The 20,481-nt window shown below is 28.9% G+C and overlaps 3 protein-coding genes across 6 annotated transcripts in view; 1 reads left to right on the forward strand and 2 right to left on the reverse strand.

Moving 5' to 3' along the window:
• Window positions 1-7,785, reverse strand: part of LOC100203913 (adenylyl cyclase-associated protein) — a 37,716-nt gene extending 29,931 nt beyond the window's left edge. Inside the window, exons 1-3 of one of the 3 annotated variants that reach the window (XM_065795966.1) lie at window positions 7,740-7,785; window positions 468-633; window positions 97-131 (exon numbers count right to left, since the gene is read on the reverse strand). In XM_065795966.1, the coding sequence (XP_065652038.1) occupies window positions 97-131; window positions 468-561 (129 nt within the window). In that variant the 5' untranslated portion in view covers window positions 562-633; window positions 7,740-7,785. Of the gene's footprint in view, window positions 1-96; window positions 132-467; window positions 634-6,763; window positions 6,881-7,739 lie in introns of those variants that run through there. The other 2 variants (XM_065795967.1, XM_065795968.1) reach the window with 2 other exon arrangements.
• The window catches only part of LOC100199733 (myosin light chain kinase 3), a 64,128-nt gene continuing 50,536 nt past the window's right edge, over window positions 6,890-20,481 (forward strand). The window contains exons 1-5 of one of the 2 annotated variants that reach the window (XM_065795963.1): window positions 6,890-7,123; window positions 7,193-7,243; window positions 10,415-11,277; window positions 11,365-11,413; window positions 11,500-11,590. In XM_065795963.1, coding sequence (XP_065652035.1) covers window positions 7,210-7,243; window positions 10,415-11,277; window positions 11,365-11,413; window positions 11,500-11,590 — 1,037 coding nt within the window. In that variant the 5' untranslated portion in view covers window positions 6,890-7,123; window positions 7,193-7,209. The remainder of the gene's footprint in view (window positions 7,124-7,192; window positions 7,244-10,414; window positions 11,278-11,364; window positions 11,414-11,499; window positions 11,591-20,481) is intronic. The other variant, XM_065795965.1, reaches the window with a different exon arrangement.
• LOC136079725 (uncharacterized) lies at window positions 12,620-15,067 on the reverse strand. Its single transcript, XM_065795969.1, has 2 exons — window positions 14,221-15,067; window positions 12,620-14,151 (listed from the first exon to the last, which is right to left on the reverse strand). Exon 2 carries the CDS (start codon window positions 13,361-13,363, stop codon window positions 12,815-12,817), a length of 549 nt encoding a protein of 182 aa, XP_065652041.1. The 5' UTR covers window positions 13,364-14,151; window positions 14,221-15,067; the 3' UTR covers window positions 12,620-12,814.

A 20,481-nucleotide genomic window follows, 5' to 3' on the forward strand; every position in this document is an offset into this window, starting at 1 on the left:
AAAGAGGGTTGCTTGAAATACATGTCTGATAAAACTTATTTAAACAAGAAGATTTATATTTAATAATACAATAATTTATTATAAATTTGATCTTACCTCTTTGAAATCATCAAACCAAGCTGGATCATCATCTAAAAATAATACTCTATAAATAAATTTAAACACGTTAACCATTGTCATTGAAAAAAAGTTATATTAAAACTTTAAAAATAAATTAATTCTAAAAACTTTTGTTGGCAATTTTATCAAGTAATTTAATTTAGTAAAAGGAAAAAATTACTAACAAAATTTTACTTTAAATAACGAAATAAAAATAGTTTAACTTCAATAAGCAAGTTCTTATTTATCAGTGATAGTTTTAAATATTCCAGATAATTTAGGTAAATAAAGTTTAATACTTTTGTCACATAACAAATATACGTTAACGCCAAAATAAATAGACAAAGATGTAGACAAAATTTTTATACCTGCAACAACTTTTACAGAGCCACCCCCACTACGAGAAGCTACAGCCTCAAGACGATTAGTAACTGCCTCCAGGCGACTTACTAACTGTTCCATGTTTAAAGACGATTACGAAGGGTGTTTTCGCGAATTCTTAACTTGTTGTTGTAGATCGCGTGGTCATATCGTCTCAATTAAATATAAGGAATAAATATCGTAAGTTAAAAATTTGAGTGCGTACGATGAGCCAATGTTTTTAAGAGTGTACCAAGTAGCAACAGGGGCGGGAAAAAACAAGAACAAATGTTAAGTATGTAAACACTAGTATGAAGCGGCATCACTAACAAAAATAGCATTTTTCCTGCAATGTTATCACTATTCGTTCAATGTAATTAACTTTCGTTGGATCGAATTAGATTTACGTGATGTGTGATTGTTTTTGTAACTTAATCCAGCCCGACTCAACGTAAGTTTATTAACTTACGTTGAGTCGGGCTGGATTAAGTTAACATTGAACGAATATTAATAACATTCAACGAAAAAAAATCGGGTGCAATTGAATCGTTAAGAAATATGACTGGTTTTTAAGTGAGATATCACTCTGGTCTTTAAACAAAATTAACAAGTATTTACACAAATATATAATTAATAATTAGAGATTAAAGTGCCATCATTTACAACAATCACAATAGTGATGAAGTAATTCAGAAGCACAGAGAAAGTGCTTACGTGTGTTTATAGACAAGCCATATATATATATATATATATATATATATATATATATATATATATATATATATATATATATATATATATATATATATATATATATATATATATATATATATATATATATATATATAAGGTAAGTGTGGGTATTAAGGCCCGGCGGGTAATAAGGCCCACTAATCCAAACTTAGGGAAAACATAAATTGTGAAACTTTTTTTCGACATTAAAATATTAGAGTTATCTGGTTTTATTACTGGCAGCAAAAAAAAATCAGCATTTCTTTACATTTTCATTTTTTTAGGTGGGCCTTAATACCCATACTTACCTTATATATATATAATATATATATATATATATATACAGTATTGGACAAAACATTTGCAACCTACATTGAACAATGCTAAAAAGTGTTCTTAATTTTACATGTCTTAAAAACGAAACGAACTATACTACCACAGCAAACAGTTCTGGAGTCTGGAGTCATAGCATGCCATGACATGAGCAATCAGCTGACAGGTGACAGCACACAGACAGAATTTCGTTGACAAGTGCCATTTTGCAGCGGACAAAAGTGCAAAAGCAAAAGTGCAAAAAACAAGTGCAACTGTCAACGTCACGGAAGTTTTTTATTAATTAAAGAAAGTATCCAGAAGTTTCCAGAAGTTTCCAGAAGCATGCAGAAGCTTCCAGAAGTTTCCAGAAGAAGCATCTGGAAGCATCCAGTATCATCCAGAAATATCCAGAAACATTCAGAAGCATCCAGACGCATCCTGAAACATCGAAAAGAAGCATCTAGAATCTTCCGGAACAGGTTCACACAGGTTCATTTTTCTATATAAGAGACATGTAAATCGACATGTAATTCAGTCAGTATATGAAAGTCAATCAGTCAGTATTATCAAGACAGTTTATCGAAGTGAGTTTTATCAAAGTGTTTTATCGAAGAACATCAATACAAGAAGTGAAATACAACAAGTGTTTCATTACATCAATACAGTCCACATCCAACCAAGACGTTGTGTTCCACAGAGCATTATTGTATCATCACAAGGTAAATGTAACACGGTAAGCCTTGAGAAGCGTGATTATTTATTTTTTATTGTTTTTATGACTTCAAGTGCAAAAATGGCTCCCGACAGTCTTGGATTTTTTTTTTTTTTCTTTCTCTGTTTTAATATAATATAAGGTTTTACAACTTCGTAATATAAAATTTTAATAAATAAAATAAGTAAAACAGATAGGGGCTCAAAGAAGATGAGGATGACAGTACGTTATCACAATCTTTTCATAGAGCCCCTATAACAAGATTTCAAAAAAATATCGTAATATGTTACAATATGCGTAATAAAATTTCAATAAAATATCGTAATAAAACGCGTAATTCGCTAATAAAATTGATAAGCAACCAACAAAAGTAGAAATAAAACAAAAACAGATTTATGAGAAATTATTCAAAGTATCATTAACCAAAAACGTTTCTTATATTTTAAAAATTTCTTTTTTTGTTAAAAACTTGAATGAACTTAACGAATTTACCGTACCTTTGAATCCTTTTTGAAAAGTATTCCATACTTTTGGACCTCGATATAGAATGCTGTACTCTGAATATTTGTTTATTATCCGAGGCAGTTTATATGTGTTGGACATATTCGCTCTAAGATTATAGCTATCATTTTTATTTATTTTAAACTTGTTATTAAAGCTTATAGGAGAGATATTGTGATTATAACGATACATGAAAATTAAATGCTGGTAGATATTTATTTCAAACACATTCATCATTTTCATATCTTTCATTAAGGGCTTAGCGTGTTCACGCCTATTTTTTGAGTAAATGATTCTGCAGGCATGTTTTTGAAGACTATATATTTTTTTAATCTTTGCCGCTTGAGTACTTGCCCATGAAATGTTTGCATAGCTGATGAGGCTATGAATTAGCCCAAAGTAGATTAATTTAAGACTATTTTTATTGACGTAGGAGCGAACTCGATACATCAAACCTATTATTTTGGTGATTTTTGACTGGATATATATTATATGTGGAAGCCAGGATAATTTTTCATCAACAATGATTCCTAAGAATCTTATATTGGATTGCTTATTTACTAGTTTATCATTTTGGAACTAAGAAAGAAAATTATTGGCGATATCGTAAGTGGAATGTCACAAAAAAGTATTTGTGATAAATATCGCGTGAAAAAATGGACCGTATCAAGACTATGTTCCAAATATCGTTCTACGGGGAAGTTGGCAGCAGATAACGAAGGTGGAAGACCGCGTTCCACCACTTCTAGAGTGGACTCCAATACATCGAAACGATGGAATAATGGACCGTTTCATGTATAAAAATATCCTGAAAGATGTTATGTTACCTCATGCTGAATGGAATATGCCAATAAAATGGGCAAGACAACAATACGAAACACACTGCAAAAGTAGTCAAGCAGTGTTTTTAAGACAACCACCTATCGGTGATGGATTGGCCGCCTCAATCTCCGGATCTCAATCCTATCGAGAACCTGTGGGAGATCGTCAACCCCAGAATTAATCGTGAAGGTGTTCGTAATAAGGATCAACTGTTTGAACAAATTCAAAAGGCCTGGGCAGCGATTCCACAAACTTTCATTAATCACCTGATCGAATCACTGCCTCGAAGATGCAAGGCTGTGATCGACAACAAAGGATTCGCCACAAAATATTGATAGCGAAATACAGCTTGGTCAACATTTTGTCGAGTTGCTCTTGTTTTGTCCGGAAGGAAATCAACTTTTTTTAATACTTTCGATTAATTTATTAATTTTCGTGTACAAATAATGAACTTTGTAATGAATAAAACTTGAAGAACTTTGTCTCTAAACAGTTACATAGTTATTTCTCTAAATTGAAAAAATGCAGCATTTTTAGATAAAGAAACTAAATTAGCATTATTTGGTTGCATTCGTTTTGTCCGATACTGTATATAGTTCGATCCCCACCACGTCCCTGGTAGTACCGCGCTCAACTTGTTTTTCCGCGCAGCGGCCTTGTTCGTCAAGGTTCGTGTTTCGGAGTTATAGAGTTGAGAGAGGGTTATAACCACAATTAAGTAGCCTCCTCATCTGTAGTGGCCTTCTGGGCCTTGGGGAGGTGAAATAACAAAAAAAAAAAAAAATATATATATATATATATATATATATATATATATATATATATATATATATATATATATATATATGTTTTAGTTTGTACGATTCAATCGCACACGAGTTTTTTCGTTGAATGTTATTAACTTTCGTTGGGTTGGATTGGATTAAATTACAAAAACAATCTCACATCACGTAAAATCCATTTTCATCCAACGAAAGTTAATTACATTGAACGAATAGTGATAACATTGCACAAAAAATGCTATTTTTGTCAGCGATACCGCTTCATAGATAATTCAACATAAATATTATCTATAAAGACGTAAAACAATTTGGCCTAATATTACTAGAATGCGCCTGGATAATTTAGCTAAAAAGCTAAAGAATGGGCTATTATCAACAGGGGTGTATCCCGCATTTTTTGATGTTAGAGATAGCTAACTTCCAGACAGTGCAAACTCTAAACATTAATATGTTTGTACTTAGGTCAAATCAGTTTGCTTTTAAATAATTGCAATTATTGGAACCAAAAAAACCTAACATTTTGGCCACAACTGCCCCTTACGTGAGAGCAACAAGTTTATAAAATATCATTTTTTACTATTTTTAAATAAATTTATATTCACCTGTAAATTCTAAATTTTATACAATAATCTCTTCGCGTTCAAAAATTTTAACCTTATAAAATTTGTAACCCTCTTAAATTAAAGGGTTCAAACTTTATATAGTAACTTTTGAACGGCCTCCCCATCTCAAATTAGACATAGTCTTCTTGAACATGTCCAATAATGCGCAACAAAAATAATATCGTTGATTAAACATTTTAGTTACGATCAAAGACTAAGAATACTTGGCTTAACTAGAATCAAAGAATTCGTACAATAGTTCACAATACAAGATTATTATTTTCAAGATCATTGTTTTCAAGAGGTTGAATTTCAAAAATCCAAATGTAGGGAAAAGGCGCATTTGATGGAATAGCGCCAATGATGGCATACCGGTCATATTTTCATAAATATTGGTTATTACAAAAAAGTGATTGGACCAACATGTCTATACTGACTTTACATTAATTTTAGTAAAAATACGTCCCTAAAGCACAAATTTTGCTTGCATAATCGATTTTGGGATGTGCTGTTGTATTTTTAATCCCTTTAAATATTTAAGATTGTGATTTTATTATCAACTGCGCAGAAATGAAATTTTCATGCATTTTATTTCCAAGTTTTGTGCATTTAGTAGAATACTTATTTTAATTTTATCTTTTGAACAAGCCAGACATAGCTTGTTTAAATAAAAAAGATGACTTCTTCCTATGATAGCATACTGACGAGTTAGGTGTGTTGCAATATTGGCGAGTTGAGAAAACCTTTTTTCTTTCATAAAAATAACATATTTGTTAGTGAAGTAAAAAGGAATTTTTACTTCACTAAAAAATTTTTTGTTCAAAAAACACATAAAATGCAATATCTCTTATGCGCATGCGCGAAATTCTATACTGCTGCTGTGTTGCACGAAAGAGTTAATTAGGATGATTACGCGTAATTTCTGGCATTTCTGAGGGAAGACTCTAAGGTCAAATGAAATTGTCAAGTTACCCTTGATGCTAACCAGCCCCATCCTCCCCTATGCCATCAATGGAGCAGTAGTTGCCTATGATGGCATACTTGTGCTTTTTTTTAAATAAAAATAACTAATATAAAAATAAAACAGGTAAAAACTCTTGGGGTAATTATTGTTCTACAAACTTTTGTTCATGGTGTACAGGATACTGAATAATGAAGCTTCAAAGTTAAGTATGCCATCATAGGCGCCTTTTCCCTATTCATGATGCTCAATATCTTTCTTAATCGTGATTGATTTTTTATTAGTTTTGTGTCCTTTCAAAATCCGGCAGAACAAATCTGTTGTAATTAGTTAAAAGCAAGAGCAAATCGGTTGTAAATAGTTTTCCAAAACTAATTTGAAAAATAATAGACATTAACAAATGCAATTTGATTCAGAATAAGAAAAAGGTGTTACCTTGATTTGTTTCAGAAAGAGATTGTGGTGTCATGATTGGCAAAAATGCTATTGTCATGATATCAGAAACAGGTTAAAACAAATATGTTGTAAAACAATAATTCATTGTTACAAGTTTATAAAAAAAATTAATTTTTATTTTATAAATTTGTAATGGTAATAAATCTATTTTTTTTTTTTAATTTGTACGCAATATTATAAATTTTTTTATACAAACATACTTAATATAAACTTTTAATCGTAATTAACTTTTTTTTTTTCACCAGATAAGAGTCGACAATATTAAAACTCACAGATAAGAATCGACAATATTTAAACTCACACACAGATAACTTGACTTATAAAGAGTCGACAATATTTAAACTCACACACAGATAACTTGACTTATAAAAAAAAAACTTTTTAAAGAAATGTTAAAATGAAAATAGTTTTAATTACTAACCCAGATTTTAAATATTTGTTAATCCAGTTATAAAGTATCACGTAACCATAATACTGTAATTTTAAACACTTGGTAATCCAGGTTTAAAGTTCCATAATTTAAAAAACTTTATTGATTGTAAATGTAAAATTAAATATTTGTTTAACTTGAGCTTTAGCGGTTTGTTCATAAATCGTGTTTTAGTGGTTCATATTCATCGGATTTTAGTGGTTCATTCATGAACTATAGTTTATCAGTAAAATATAATTTACTGAGCGCAGTTGATATAAAATCTTTACCAAGATTTATTTTTAATTTAACACTGAATATTTACAATATATTTAGAAATGATTTAAAAAAAACAAACCCATTCATAACCAGGTAACCTACTTTTCATGCAATTTGATAAAAATTGTTTGAAGTATTATTAAAATATGCTTTTTGTTTTAGAAGAAGTTCGAAAAAGCATGTTCACAATAAAATGTCCAAAGATAACGATTGGTATGTTTGTAAAATTGTTTTTTTAAAGAAATTTTTATTTGTGGTTGATAAGGTGCTGAAGAAGACCGATCTTGTTGCAGAGCACCGACGGAGAGCATTTATTTATAAAGTTCGCGCTTTTCTTTACTTTTTCTTAACTTTTCTTACCGATACACAGGAGACATTTAAGTTAAAATCGGTAAAAAGTGAGAAAAAAAGTTGTTTTTTAAATAAAATTTTTTATACCTAAAATTTTTAAGCTACTGCACTATGCTTTTTAAGTTTTTTAAGTTACATTCTTTAAGTTACACTCTTGCTATTATGCTTTAAGCTACTAATTAAATTTTCTACAACTCTTGACACCGTCAAATGTTAAAGTAACTTTTTAGTTTGAAATCAAAAAAACTCGACAAGTAATATCAAAACGTAATTCTGACATTAAATAAGTCAAAAAAAAAAAATTCCTAAAAGAAGTTAGTTAAAAAGAGTCCTAAAGAAGCAGATGAAAAACACTTACCTTTTGTTTTGAAAAAAACTTCTAAATTGTTAATGTTGCTCAAATGAAAAGAAGTATCGTTTCTTTGAATCGCATAATTATGAAATTAGAGGCGGCACTTGCTCTAGAAACTCAAACAGATTAAGTAACTCCCAACACCACATGCTCTTTTTTATTGCTCAATATTTTGAGTTAACTTAAGAAAGTCTAAACTTTTCAGGAATGCAAACTTGCATCGAACAGCAAAAGTATCAAGACTTATAATTGTTAGAGATTTGATTAGCTCTAACCACTGCGGTATATATAGCAGAATTAATAATACTCTTTCCGCGCCTATCCCTATTTAAGTCAGTCATTGTATGTATGCTCCGAGTTTGTATGCGCGAAAGACGCTCAACGTCGGAGTTCAACAAAGAGTCTAGGCTTCACAAAAGAGCCTACCAAAATATTACAAGTTTATCGCTTAACAAATATTAACTACATTTGTAAAATTTGATTATTTATGTGGATTTTCAGTGAATTAATGTCTGCATCTTTAGTTATCAATTGCGTCTTTTTGATTACTTCGCGTAATGGTTAGAGTTCTGGCTCAGAACCAAAAGTTTCGAGGTTTAAATGCTGGCTCTGTCCGGATAAACGACGATATATATATATATATATATATATATATATATATATATATATATATATATAGTTCTATAGTTTGTTGGCTTTAGGAAGAGCGGAAGGAAAAAAGTGATTCTTACGCCAACACATACGTCACTTTTAATTACTTTTGACTTTCGTCCAACATTTCCGTGTTGGACGAAAGTAAAAACCATTAATTTAATTACAAATTAATCGTTTTTAAAAAAAACCACAAAAACGCAAATTTAATTGACCAGAATGTTTTTAAAAACATTCTGAATGTTTTTATAACATTTTGAATGTTTTTAACAATATAAACAATGTTTTTATTTTTATTTTTTTTAATAAAATGTTTTTATTTTTATTTTTTTTAATAAAATGTTTTTATTTTTAGTTTTTTTACTGTAAATCATGCGCGGAGTGTTGCTACATCGACTATCTTATAGCCTGACTCGCAAGGGAGTGCTGCTACATCGACTGACAAATAGCCTGACTCGCAAGGGAGTGCTGCTACATCGACTGACAAATAGCCTGACTCGCAAGGGAGTGCTGCTACATCGACTGACAAATAGCCTGACCCGCAAGGGAGTGCTGCTACATCGACTGAGGGTTTGGTTGGGGCAGGCAGTCTATCATTATTAAAAAAAAAAAATTCCGGTCTTGCATTTTAATTTTTACTTTTTGTCAACAAAATATCGAAAAAACTTTCGGACAACATCTAAGGGTTCTATATATATATATATATATATATATATATATATATATATATATATATATATATATATATATATACATATATATATATATATATATATACATTTATATATATATATATATATATATATATATATATATATATATATATATATATATATATATATATATATATATATATATATATATATATATATATATATATATATATATATATATATGTACATATATATATATGTACATATATATATATAGTATGTATGTACACAATAAGTAGAGTTTTAATTTGAAAATCTTTTTTAAAAGACTTAAATTAGTAAAATGAGATTTATAAACTATTGTAAAACTAATATTAGTATAAAAAACACCGAGATAAACATTTTTATTGTTTGCCGTTTTAGTTTTTAGATTTTTTAGGATGGTTTAATACATGTACTTGAATATTACGTCATTCTATGTAAAATTAATTTATGACGTTAGTTTATGTAAAGCAAACTTTTACTTTTTATTTGTTTTAAAACTTTCTTAAAAAATTTCTAATAGTTATAATTAGATTCAATTTAAAATATTAATATTTCAATTTAGAAACCACTTGAATTAATAATTTTTTCAAGTATTACAATTATTTTGTACGACTGTTATGTAAAAACTGTTCAACAGTTTAGAAAATTAAAAAAATACGATTATACAAAGTTGATATAATCGTCTATAAGCGTAAACATTTATAACATATCTCTATTACTATAACAAATTTCAATTTCTTAATGACCGGTTGATTATTACAATCTAATAATCAAGTAGACATACTTTAGGATGTAGTGATAATAAGCAGCATCCTAAAATGCTAAAAATGTCTCTTACTATTTTATGAAACGTTTATGGCCTCGTTTAACAATTACTGCCGTTTTGATTGTTTTGTTTGACGTCAGAGCGAATGTATAAATAACTTTTCTAAATAAAATGTTTTCTCAATTTATTGCAAAATTGAGTTGATGTATTTATAAAAATACAAAAAATAAATATAATTGATGATTTTATAAATTGAACTTTGTATAATGAATTTAAAAACCTTTTATGAATGCTTTCATTCCTATTTCTCTAAGGTCTTATACCTAACTTTCAAACAATAAAGCATAAACTTTGCAATAGTTTGATATAATTTAAAGCGACATTTGTCAAATATCCGAATAGTTTGCACTTATTTGAAATATTATACAAACTTTCGAGTCACTTTCATACAGTAATTAGATTTTCTCCGGTTTTTATTTTGATTCATATCATTAAATACTCGATAGATCCTTTTAAGTTTCATATAAATTTTATATATGAACTTTAAAAATTTACTTGAAAATTAGGTTCAAAGAGCACCTTAAATACAGTCCAAAATATCAATTTGATTAAAAATACGGAACGCCACAGTAAAGATAACTTACCAAGTCAACAAAAAGCTTTTGCAGAGGTGCCGTGCGCATCTCTGGTGAAATACGAAGTTAGAAGAGTAATAAAATTAGAAAAAACTCAAAACATTGGCGATAAACTCAGTAGAAAGCAAAACATAGGCGATAAAATTAGTATAAAACAAAAAGATAATTCAAGTCAAACTCGTAACGAAATCACAAATGAAGCTAGTTTATTAAAATCTACTATTTGCAATAGTTGCGAAGAACTTAACGAAAAAACATTTACTCTCAAGGAAGAAATGAGCATTTATGATACTTACGAAAGCGAATTAAAAAAACTGGCACGTGAACTAAAAGAAACGCAAGATCGTCACGAAAAGATTTTATTTGAAAATATTTCTTTGAAGAAAAGAAACTTAAAAATTCTTCAAAACTTTCACGATGAAAACAAAAACTTTGATAAAAACATAAAGAAACTTGAAAATGAAATTGACGAAGAAAAAGCAAAAACACAAAGACTTAGCATAAAATTGGAAGATGCAAATTTCGAAATTAGTCGTCTTAGAACCGAGCTAATAAACGCACAACTTGAAAACGAGAAAATTATCGAGGAAAACGAAGATTTGGCAGTTGATAATGAGGATCTTATAAAAGATAGGGATGAAATAATCAAAATATACGACGAACTTTTTCGCGAGAGTGAACGGTTAAAGCACGAAGTTAATATATGGAAAAATGTTTTTCAAAACAACAATGGTGACATAATAAATTCAGGACTCAACAATACACCAGATGAACAAGATGTTTCAGAAGATGAGGTAGTATTTATATTTTAAATTCTTCAAATTCTACTCTATACTTTAAAAATATCATTGAAGCCATAGATTTTTTCATGTGTTTTGTAGGGTGTTAAAAAAGAAGTTGATGAAATTCAAAAAATAGATATTGAAGAAGGTGTGTAGCTTTTTAGTATACTATTTGTTTACAAAAAATAATCACAGAACTATTTTCTTTGAACTATTTTTGACATTAAATTGCAGATCAACGGCTTTTGCTTCCACCAAAAGATAGTATAACAATTAAATCAACAGATCCATCAAAGTTATTTCAAATTGTTGAAGAAATAGCAAGGTTTGTGTTTAATATAAAAGTAATAGTTAAGCTATGTATATATACAAATACATATATATATATATATATATATATATATATATATATATATATATATATATATATATATATATATATATATATATATGTATATGTATGTATGTTAGACCAGTTCAAAAAAAAATTTTTTTAATAATTAAGTGGCTAAATGTTTAAATGTTGTTAATTGATGAAGAAAAGTAAATCATTAAAGTTTCAAAGCATTATTCCAATATTTGAAGACTCCACGGGAAGAAACGGCAGGGTCACATATTTTCATTTTGCGATAAATCATTTTTAAACTTTTAAACCTATATAACTTTTTTATTTTTAAGAAAAAGATATACATTTTTAAGATCTATTGCAAAAGTAACTAATTTTTTATGCAATTTAAGTTCTATTTTTAATTTGAAAATAATAATTTTTTTCACAGACTTTCTTTTTTAAACGAGGTTTTTTATGGACTCTGCCGTTTTTTCTCCGGTAAAATGTGTTTTATTATTTTTTTTGTTTTTAGATATATTAAAAAGCTAAAACATCAATTAATAGTCTTTGGGATCAAACTAAAAATATTTTTTAGTGTTGATGACAAAGTTCAATTTGTTATTCATTCTAAGGTTAAACAAATACCTATATAACTTTACCTATACAGACAGTTTTAGATTAAGGGGTGCTAGGAGGCTAAAGCCTTGGGCCCCGCAAATTTAGAGGCCCCATATATATTATAGAGGGCCTTTTTTTTGAAGTCGCTTATAGGCACTGGAACATAAAAAAGGCCTCTAATATATATATATATATATATATATATATATATATATATATATATATATATATATATATATATATATATATATATATATATATACACACACCCTTCGGTTCCGAAAAGTCTTAATCCGTCACAGTATACAGGTGACAAAAAGCTGTAAGCAAAAACAGTTATTTAATGCAAAGTTTCTTACCTGACAATAAAAGGGCTTTAAAATTTAATGAATTACAAACAATGGAGAATTATTTTTTATAAATTTTATTCTCATATCTTGACTAATAGTCACAAGATATATTCAATATCTTGTGATCATTAATTATATAAATTGTTGTAAATTAAGTTTGAAATAAGAAACATATTACAAGATTATAAATCTTCCAAGAAAAAATAAGAAAAAACAAATTGAAAACAAATTTTAAATCAAATAAGAAGTCTATTTATTCTTCATCTTCAGAATCAATATTTTCATGGAATGTCTCAACAACTGCCTCATTGTATGACAAAGAATCGTAAAACTGAGTATTGGATGAAAATCTTTTTAATACTTGTAGGTCTCTGTACTTCCCCACAGAGATGCTAAGTTTTGCATTATATAAAATAGGGATCTCACTATTGATAGTGTACTTCCTATTATTTTTTAATTTTGTTTTTAACAATAATCCATTCCATGAATCACGATGAAATATAATGCCAGCGGAGTCTCCTCTGAAACACATTTCACGAAGTGGACGAGTTGGAATTGGACATTTATTCTTATAAATTAGTCTCATAAAATCAGTTACACTTTTAACCATTTCTTGCATTAATTCTATAACATGAAATGGAGTGGGTCTTTTACGAGCATTTTTGAATGTTTCAATCCAATCTGATGGCATACTAGCGGGTGTTTTGCAATTAATTAACCCCATGTCTTTATCACATTCCATATAAGAATGGCCACGTTCAGGAAATGTAACTTTAATAAAGTCAAACCTTTTTTTTTTCATGAATAAGAAAATCCATAAAACGAATTAATGTATAATTTTTGTTTTGGCTAGCACATGAATCACAAAATAGCTCTACAGATCGAATGTCTTTGTCTAAATGTTTTATAAAAAAATCATAACATGGAAGTTACCTCGTCAGCCCTTTTTTTAGCTATAGTTTCATCATAACAATACAAATAAACCTCATTGCTTGAAAGCACATGAATATTAAACGAAAAAAATTCTAATTTTCGTTTGTAGTAAAAGTCGTTGGTTGATTGATTTGGTAGGTTAAGATTTTTTTGGAAATTAAAAGCAATTGCTTCAAATTTGTTCTCCCTTTGTGCTTTAAACCAAGCACTTCTTTTCCTAACATAAAATCTTTCTGCATCCTTGTGGTGCTGTTCTTTCTGTAGTTCTAGCTCATGCAGTTGTTGTCCAAGCTTTGTACATTCTGAATTAAAAGATAGTTCAATTTTTATTGCATCAATTTTAATTTTAAACTCATCACATTTAAAACACGTGTCAGTCTTTGGGTACCCAAATGAAATGTTAAAACTAGTGTTAAATATGTTGCGATAAGATTCATATGACAATTTATCATTCGCATATTTGATTTTAAACAGGTCCTACATCTTGGTAATATTTAATTCTTGAGGAAGATATAGTCGTCTAGTTTTTTTTTTGAGAATAGTGGGACTCTTGATCTCTGAAAGAAGAAATGCGATCACATATTTTATTTTTTAGTTCAGGAGTAAAATTATTATACTGATTCTTGTGTTGACCTCTACTATCCTGGGAAGAGTGACCTGTAATGAGAAAAAACATAACTTTTATATATATGAAAACTTCCAATAAAAAAATTATTTTAAATTTACCTGTAGTCAAAAGGCTTCTTTTAATGGTCTCCAATCTTCTTTTCTTTATAACAAAAATTGAAATAAATGCAGAAAAGCAAACATGAACAAACAAACTCTTACTCGTAAGTATATCGAGATTTATAATAAAAATTTTATATTTGTAACTGCTATTATAACCTTTTGAATTAATGTTTCGTGGTCTTCTTCTTAAAAAGTTATTTAAAGTTATTAAGCAAGCAAGATACGAATCTTGAGCATCCTTGCTCGATAGAGAGTTAAAATATCTCAATAAAACTTTTCTATCTTCTTCTTTAACAATTTCGAACCATTTTAATCTTTTACAATTACATTCAAGTCCTGTTTTATGCGATGCTAGTCTTTGTTTTTTTATACTTTCACGCAATCTTTCCTTACTTTTTCTTTTCTTGGATTTCTTTTGCACTTTTAATGGTATTCCAAGTGTCGCCATTTTTATTATTTAATTTACATTAACCAAATCACCAGCGATAATTTTAAAAAACAAAGACTTAAAACGTCATGTATGCGTCTTGATAATTCAAAAAATAAATACGGTAAACTTGGTTTATGTCTATTAGTAAGTTGCGAATATTATTTGAGTTCATAAAAACTTGCCTTTTCGGGGAGATATGTCTTGTATAATAAAAGAAAAGGATTTAGTTCAATCAAACTTTAAAAGTACATCCAATCGTTTATTTGATTTGAATTCAAATAAAAAGTATAGTAATATTGTTTATAAAGTTGGAAAGTGTAAAATGTCAAAATTTTCAAAATGTGACCCTGCCGTTTCTTCCCGTGGAGTCTTCATTTAGTAACAGCTCAACTACGTTTACTTATCAATGGAGTCCTAAAATTAAAAAAGTTCTTTAAAAGAAGCAAAACAATATATAAATTTCAAAAATAATAATTGTTTTATAAAAAATGAATTAAAAAATTTTTATTTTTATTAAAAACTTGTAAAAATGTATTTTCTTTATTTCTAGTTAAAAAACCATAGTTTTTGTGCAATTAAATCTAAAATAATAATTGTAGTATGAAATTATCATTTTTTTGAAATTTTTATATAACTTCGCTACTTTTAAGACCCAACATGACATTCTTTTGAAAAAACTTCTTTTTTCAAAATAATAGGGACCTGTTAAAAAGTAAAGTTAATTGAGCTTTCCCTTAGACACATTATTTAAGTTTGCAATTTTGAACTAATTTTCCTGACCACAAACCACATCAAATCAAAGAGTAGCCCAAATAAAGTTCAAAAATCATTTTATTTATATACAATTTTGAAACGGTCTAATGTATATATATATATATATATATATATATATATATATATATATATATATATATATATATATATATATATATATATATATATATATATATATATATATATATATATGTGGGTATGTATATATATGTGTGTGTATATATATATATATATATATATATATATATATATATATATATATATATATATATATAATTTTTTTTTTTTAATTTTTTTTTTATTATTATCAGTCAAAGATATCACAGCATGTTTTGGAATGTTCAGTAACACCCAGTTTAATTTCTTTTAATACCTTTTTCTGGTGCTCAAAAAGTCTGTATATAAATTTCTTTTTCACACACCGGGATTTGTATTTGGAAGTAATAATTTATTTTGTTTCAAAATATAATGTTTAAGTTAAAAGCTGATGTGAGTATAACCTTAATGTTTTACTGATGTGATTATAACCTTAATGTTTTACTTTCTACGTTGTTTTCTAAGTTTGGAACCAACAATTAGTATCCATGGTATTTTTATAAATAACTAATTATCCAATGATTGAGATATGGTTTTTTATTTAAATAGATAAATTAAAACTAAGTTAGTTGTAAGCAGAAATAACAAATAAAATAAAAAAAGTTTATTGATCAAGATCCACAATCAACATTCACTACCAATTTTCAAACACATTTTCTACACAAAGAATTTCAAAAACACCTCAAACAAAAAAATTTTCTGATAGATGAACATGATTTTTTCTAACCAATGATAGATGATGTTAGATCAAACAGCCATTGCAAAAATAATCTTAATAATATTGCCAAGATAAAAAAAAAGGAAGGAGGAAACGTAGGGGGAGGGGGTACGTGTTTACCCCACCTTCCCCCGGTGTCGTTGGCCCTAATATAACAGGGTTGATGTATATAAGGTAATCAATTAGGGTTTTAATAATTAATGTATATAATTATGGTATAGGCTGATGTATAAAATTTTATATTTTTGGTTGTATCGATTAACAGCAAGAACTGGTGGAATTCCAACCGATGACGATACCAAAGTGACAGCTTTATTGTCACACCATCATACCGCAACAAAGTTAGATTCGTTTCCTCACCTTGGTACCAACACCTTCTACCCCTAAGTTTGAATCCCCATTTGATAGGTTTCTTCAGAAGATTCTGCTTTGATAAAGACTATCTTTTAAGAGCAATTAAAATTTTTAGTGCGCAGCCCAGTAATCCAAGGATACAACTTCCAAATGCGGTTGCCGTCTTAGTTTCTGTGTAAAGTTTAAATTATTAACAAAATGTAAAATACGTAACATTGACCAGTTATAAAAATGGATAAAAGAAAGTAGTTCATGTTCTATTAGTTCTTTTGACTTGTTGATGCTTCGTCTAAAATTTTACGGCGTTTTTTTCATTTGACTTTGCTGCTATCGTTGTTAGAGTCATCGTTGTCGCTTAATTTATTTGATGCTCACCATCAACGTCATGCCCCTTCAAATCTTAGCACATAGATTCTGATTGCTAATAATAATGTTACAAGCATAGATTCTGGTACTTTCGGTAATTTAAAATTTATACAACACATTTACAGAGATTCGTTCATTGGTTAGTTTAGACATAATTTATTAAAGTCCCATTTAGCAAGTTAAAAATTTGTGTATTTCATCCAACTTCATAGTTCACCTTTTCTGTTTATTGTCATAAATTATAACTTGGTATCAAAGTATTGTTGTAAGAGTGAACTACAAACTTATATTGGCCTTATGTCACCGGGCATATTAAGGAGGAGGGGGTGGGGGTGGGGGACGTCTATTAATTACGTTTGCCAACTCTTTAAATTTTTACATTTACACATGTCGTTCTAGATAAACAGGCTTGTCAGCGCTCGAAAATATTTGTATACGAAACACTTCAAACTAGGTAAGATTCGACACGAGACACAAATGTACATACATCGATTGAATATCAGGGGTTGGAGCAGCTGAGTGTACATACATCGACTGACTATCTAAAGATAGTTGTAGGGAGTGTGCATAGATCAAATAAGGGTTTTTGTTTGGACAAACAATTATTTTTAACTTTTTTAAGTCAACTTCACATCAAAAAACAAGTCGTACCAAATTTGAGTTGCGCCTATGGTGTCCCTTGCCGCAAAATTTTAGAATTATCATGTCAACTTTTAAATTAAGGTTTAGACTAATATGCACCAAGTATTTTTAAAAAAAATATAAAAATGTCAGAGCCCCTCAAATTAGAAAAAGGTGAAAAACCCTTTTTTACCTCTTTTTTGAGTATTTTTGCTTAAAATATTAACAAATAAAATCAGTAACAACTTAAAAAATTTATATATTCCGTCCGACTTTAAAAAAATAATTTAAGGGTCCCCCGAATTAAAAAGTCAAATCGTTTTTAAATTGGCAACGTCAGTAAAGTAATTTGCGCTAGATTTTGTTAAAAGGTATCACTAACTATTATAAACCGTTAAGGTTTAAATTTGGGACAACATAAAAATGTATTCATAAAGATTTTATATAGTAGAAACGTATGCGCCGAAATAAAAATGTTTGATTGTTTTATTTTAATCAAATAATTATTCTTAAACGATGGTCGCATGTAAACTAAACGTTAAGTATAAGGAAAGTTTAGATCATAGTCATTGTTATTTGGTTGTGACACAACTTTTGCGCAGCAAGAGAAGAACAAGTCGGGTTGCAACGAATGCCTTGAAAATAGAGTTAACGCCCACAGCACTGCTAAAAGAAGAAGCACAGCTAAAAGAAGAAAAACGTCTTTTAGTGATAAAGAAAGAAGAAATACTTGAGAAAAGTGCGAATGAGTTAAGCAGCTTCGAAGTTGAAGCTTTCGCTCTCTCATAGCCAAAACGAAAAACTAGATTGTCAACTGTTGCTATTTAAATTGCTGTTTCACGCAAAGGCTTTTTTTACAAAGTTGCATCTCAGTTATCGCACCAAAAGTTGATCGTCAGTTCATCGCCGATATGTAGTGGTACCGTAATGCATGCAACTCGTGTTGCAGCCATTCTGTCTAGCAACAGACACCTTTGTATTTAACTGAAGAGTTATTTGTTTTTGCGATGTTTGATGAGGACATTTTTCTGCTATGGCATTGAAGCTGTACAAAACCTAAAAAAAAGAAAAAATGAAGCCTGGAAAACCGTCTTTTTCAAAAATTGACGGTGACAACATCTCTTCTTTTGTCTCTTTAATTGGTTCACGTTCCTGGCTACTATTGTATATAGTACAGATGACTGCAAACCAGGTAGACCGGATGCAATTGCTTATCGAGCACTGGATGAAGATTACAACTATGTGAAAAATGTTGCAAAGCACTGTCAAGTTGTGAATGACTGCGCCAATTGAAGTGTAGAACTTATACAATACTTTAAAACCAAAGGCAAGGACCCCGCGCAGCTTCAACTACTTCTTCTAATAGCGGAGACCATTGCAAGCAAGCTTCTCTTTAAGAACAAAAAAAAATTTAATGAACATTTTATTACTTTTTTTTTTAAACAGTGCAAATTGTATCAATCTTATAATAACAGTCGTTAAATTGTTTAAAACCACTTTAATTCGATTATTCAATTCGGGGGGACCTTGAAACTATTTTTAATCAATTTAAAGTCAAAATTTTTACACAATTTAAATAAATAAGTTTGTGTAAAAAGTTGAAGTTGTTACTGAATATATTTGTTAACATTTTAAGCAAAAATACTCAAAAAAGACGATTAAAAATGATTTTTATACCTTTCTTTTAGTGGAGAGTTATCTTAAAATTTTTATACTTTAAAAAAATACTTTGCTACATTTTTGTTTCTGATATTTTAAAATTTTACTATTGTTGATTTTTTTAATAATGTATTTGCTGGAGTGCGGCAATGTTAGTCATCAATACCCACTTAAAACTTTTGCAACAAATATAGGAATTGCTTCAGAAATATTCAACTAAATTTATCTAATAACTTTTCAAATAAAACTAAACAAAATATGCATCACTGAACAATATTGTCAAAAAACCTTGCAATGTTAACTAAACCCCTACACACATGAGAAATACATTCAGACGTATCTTTTGTTAGCTGCTTAAACATTTTGAGCCTAACATTTTTATTCTTTCAACTGTATCTGCCACATCCAATATGAATACCAAATTTATCCGTGTGTGATCTTATAACTGCACCATACTAAGCTTTGTAAAGAATATCTGCTCCAACACCTTTCAAATTACAAATTTTCCAAATCTTTGCAAGTAAATTTGATCGTGCCAATACCATCATCATTTTTAATGTATGGATGAGTGTAGCAATCGTTTTATCACAAAAAACTTGTACACAACTAAGGGGGCATCCATAAAGTACGTAAGCAGTAAAACCACTGATTTAGGACTCCCCTCCCCTCATTGTACAAACCTGTACGCTTTTGAAGACCCGCCCTCCCCCGCGTACGTACGCATTTTTTTTTTCAAAATTAACTCGATTTTTTTTTTCTCATTATTTATAAAGAAATTAAAAAAAAAAAAATTCTAGTCAGATAAAACTGAAGTCAGAAAAAGTCAGTACGCGTTCGCACGCTTTTGGGAAACCCCCCTCTCTCATACCTGCGTACGTACTTTATGGATGGCCCCTGACTGAAGTTTCTGACTGCTAACATTCTGATGCTGAATTGGTTTTGGTGAGATGGAGATTTCATTCAATTTGCTAAGCTTTAAAAGATAAATAGTTTTCAACTCATAAAGATCAATTAAATCACTCCAATTTGCTACATGTTGATTGCTATACAACTCAAAAACTAATTCCACATTTTCTTCTGTTAACCAATTATAACAAATACACTGTCTTGAACATAATCAAATAGTTAAAATGTTTGTTGTTACCTCCGCATCAAGGTTTTTCAATTTTTTTCATCATTTTAAAAAGCATTTAGTTTACTCTATTTCCATCAGAATGATTGATAAAAGTTTTGCATTGAT

The sequence above is a fragment of the Hydra vulgaris genome, chromosome 04 (assembly GCF_038396675.1).
Source record: "Hydra vulgaris chromosome 04, alternate assembly HydraT2T_AEP".
In the NCBI taxonomy this organism is placed as follows: Eukaryota; Metazoa; Cnidaria; class Hydrozoa; order Anthoathecata; family Hydridae; genus Hydra; species Hydra vulgaris.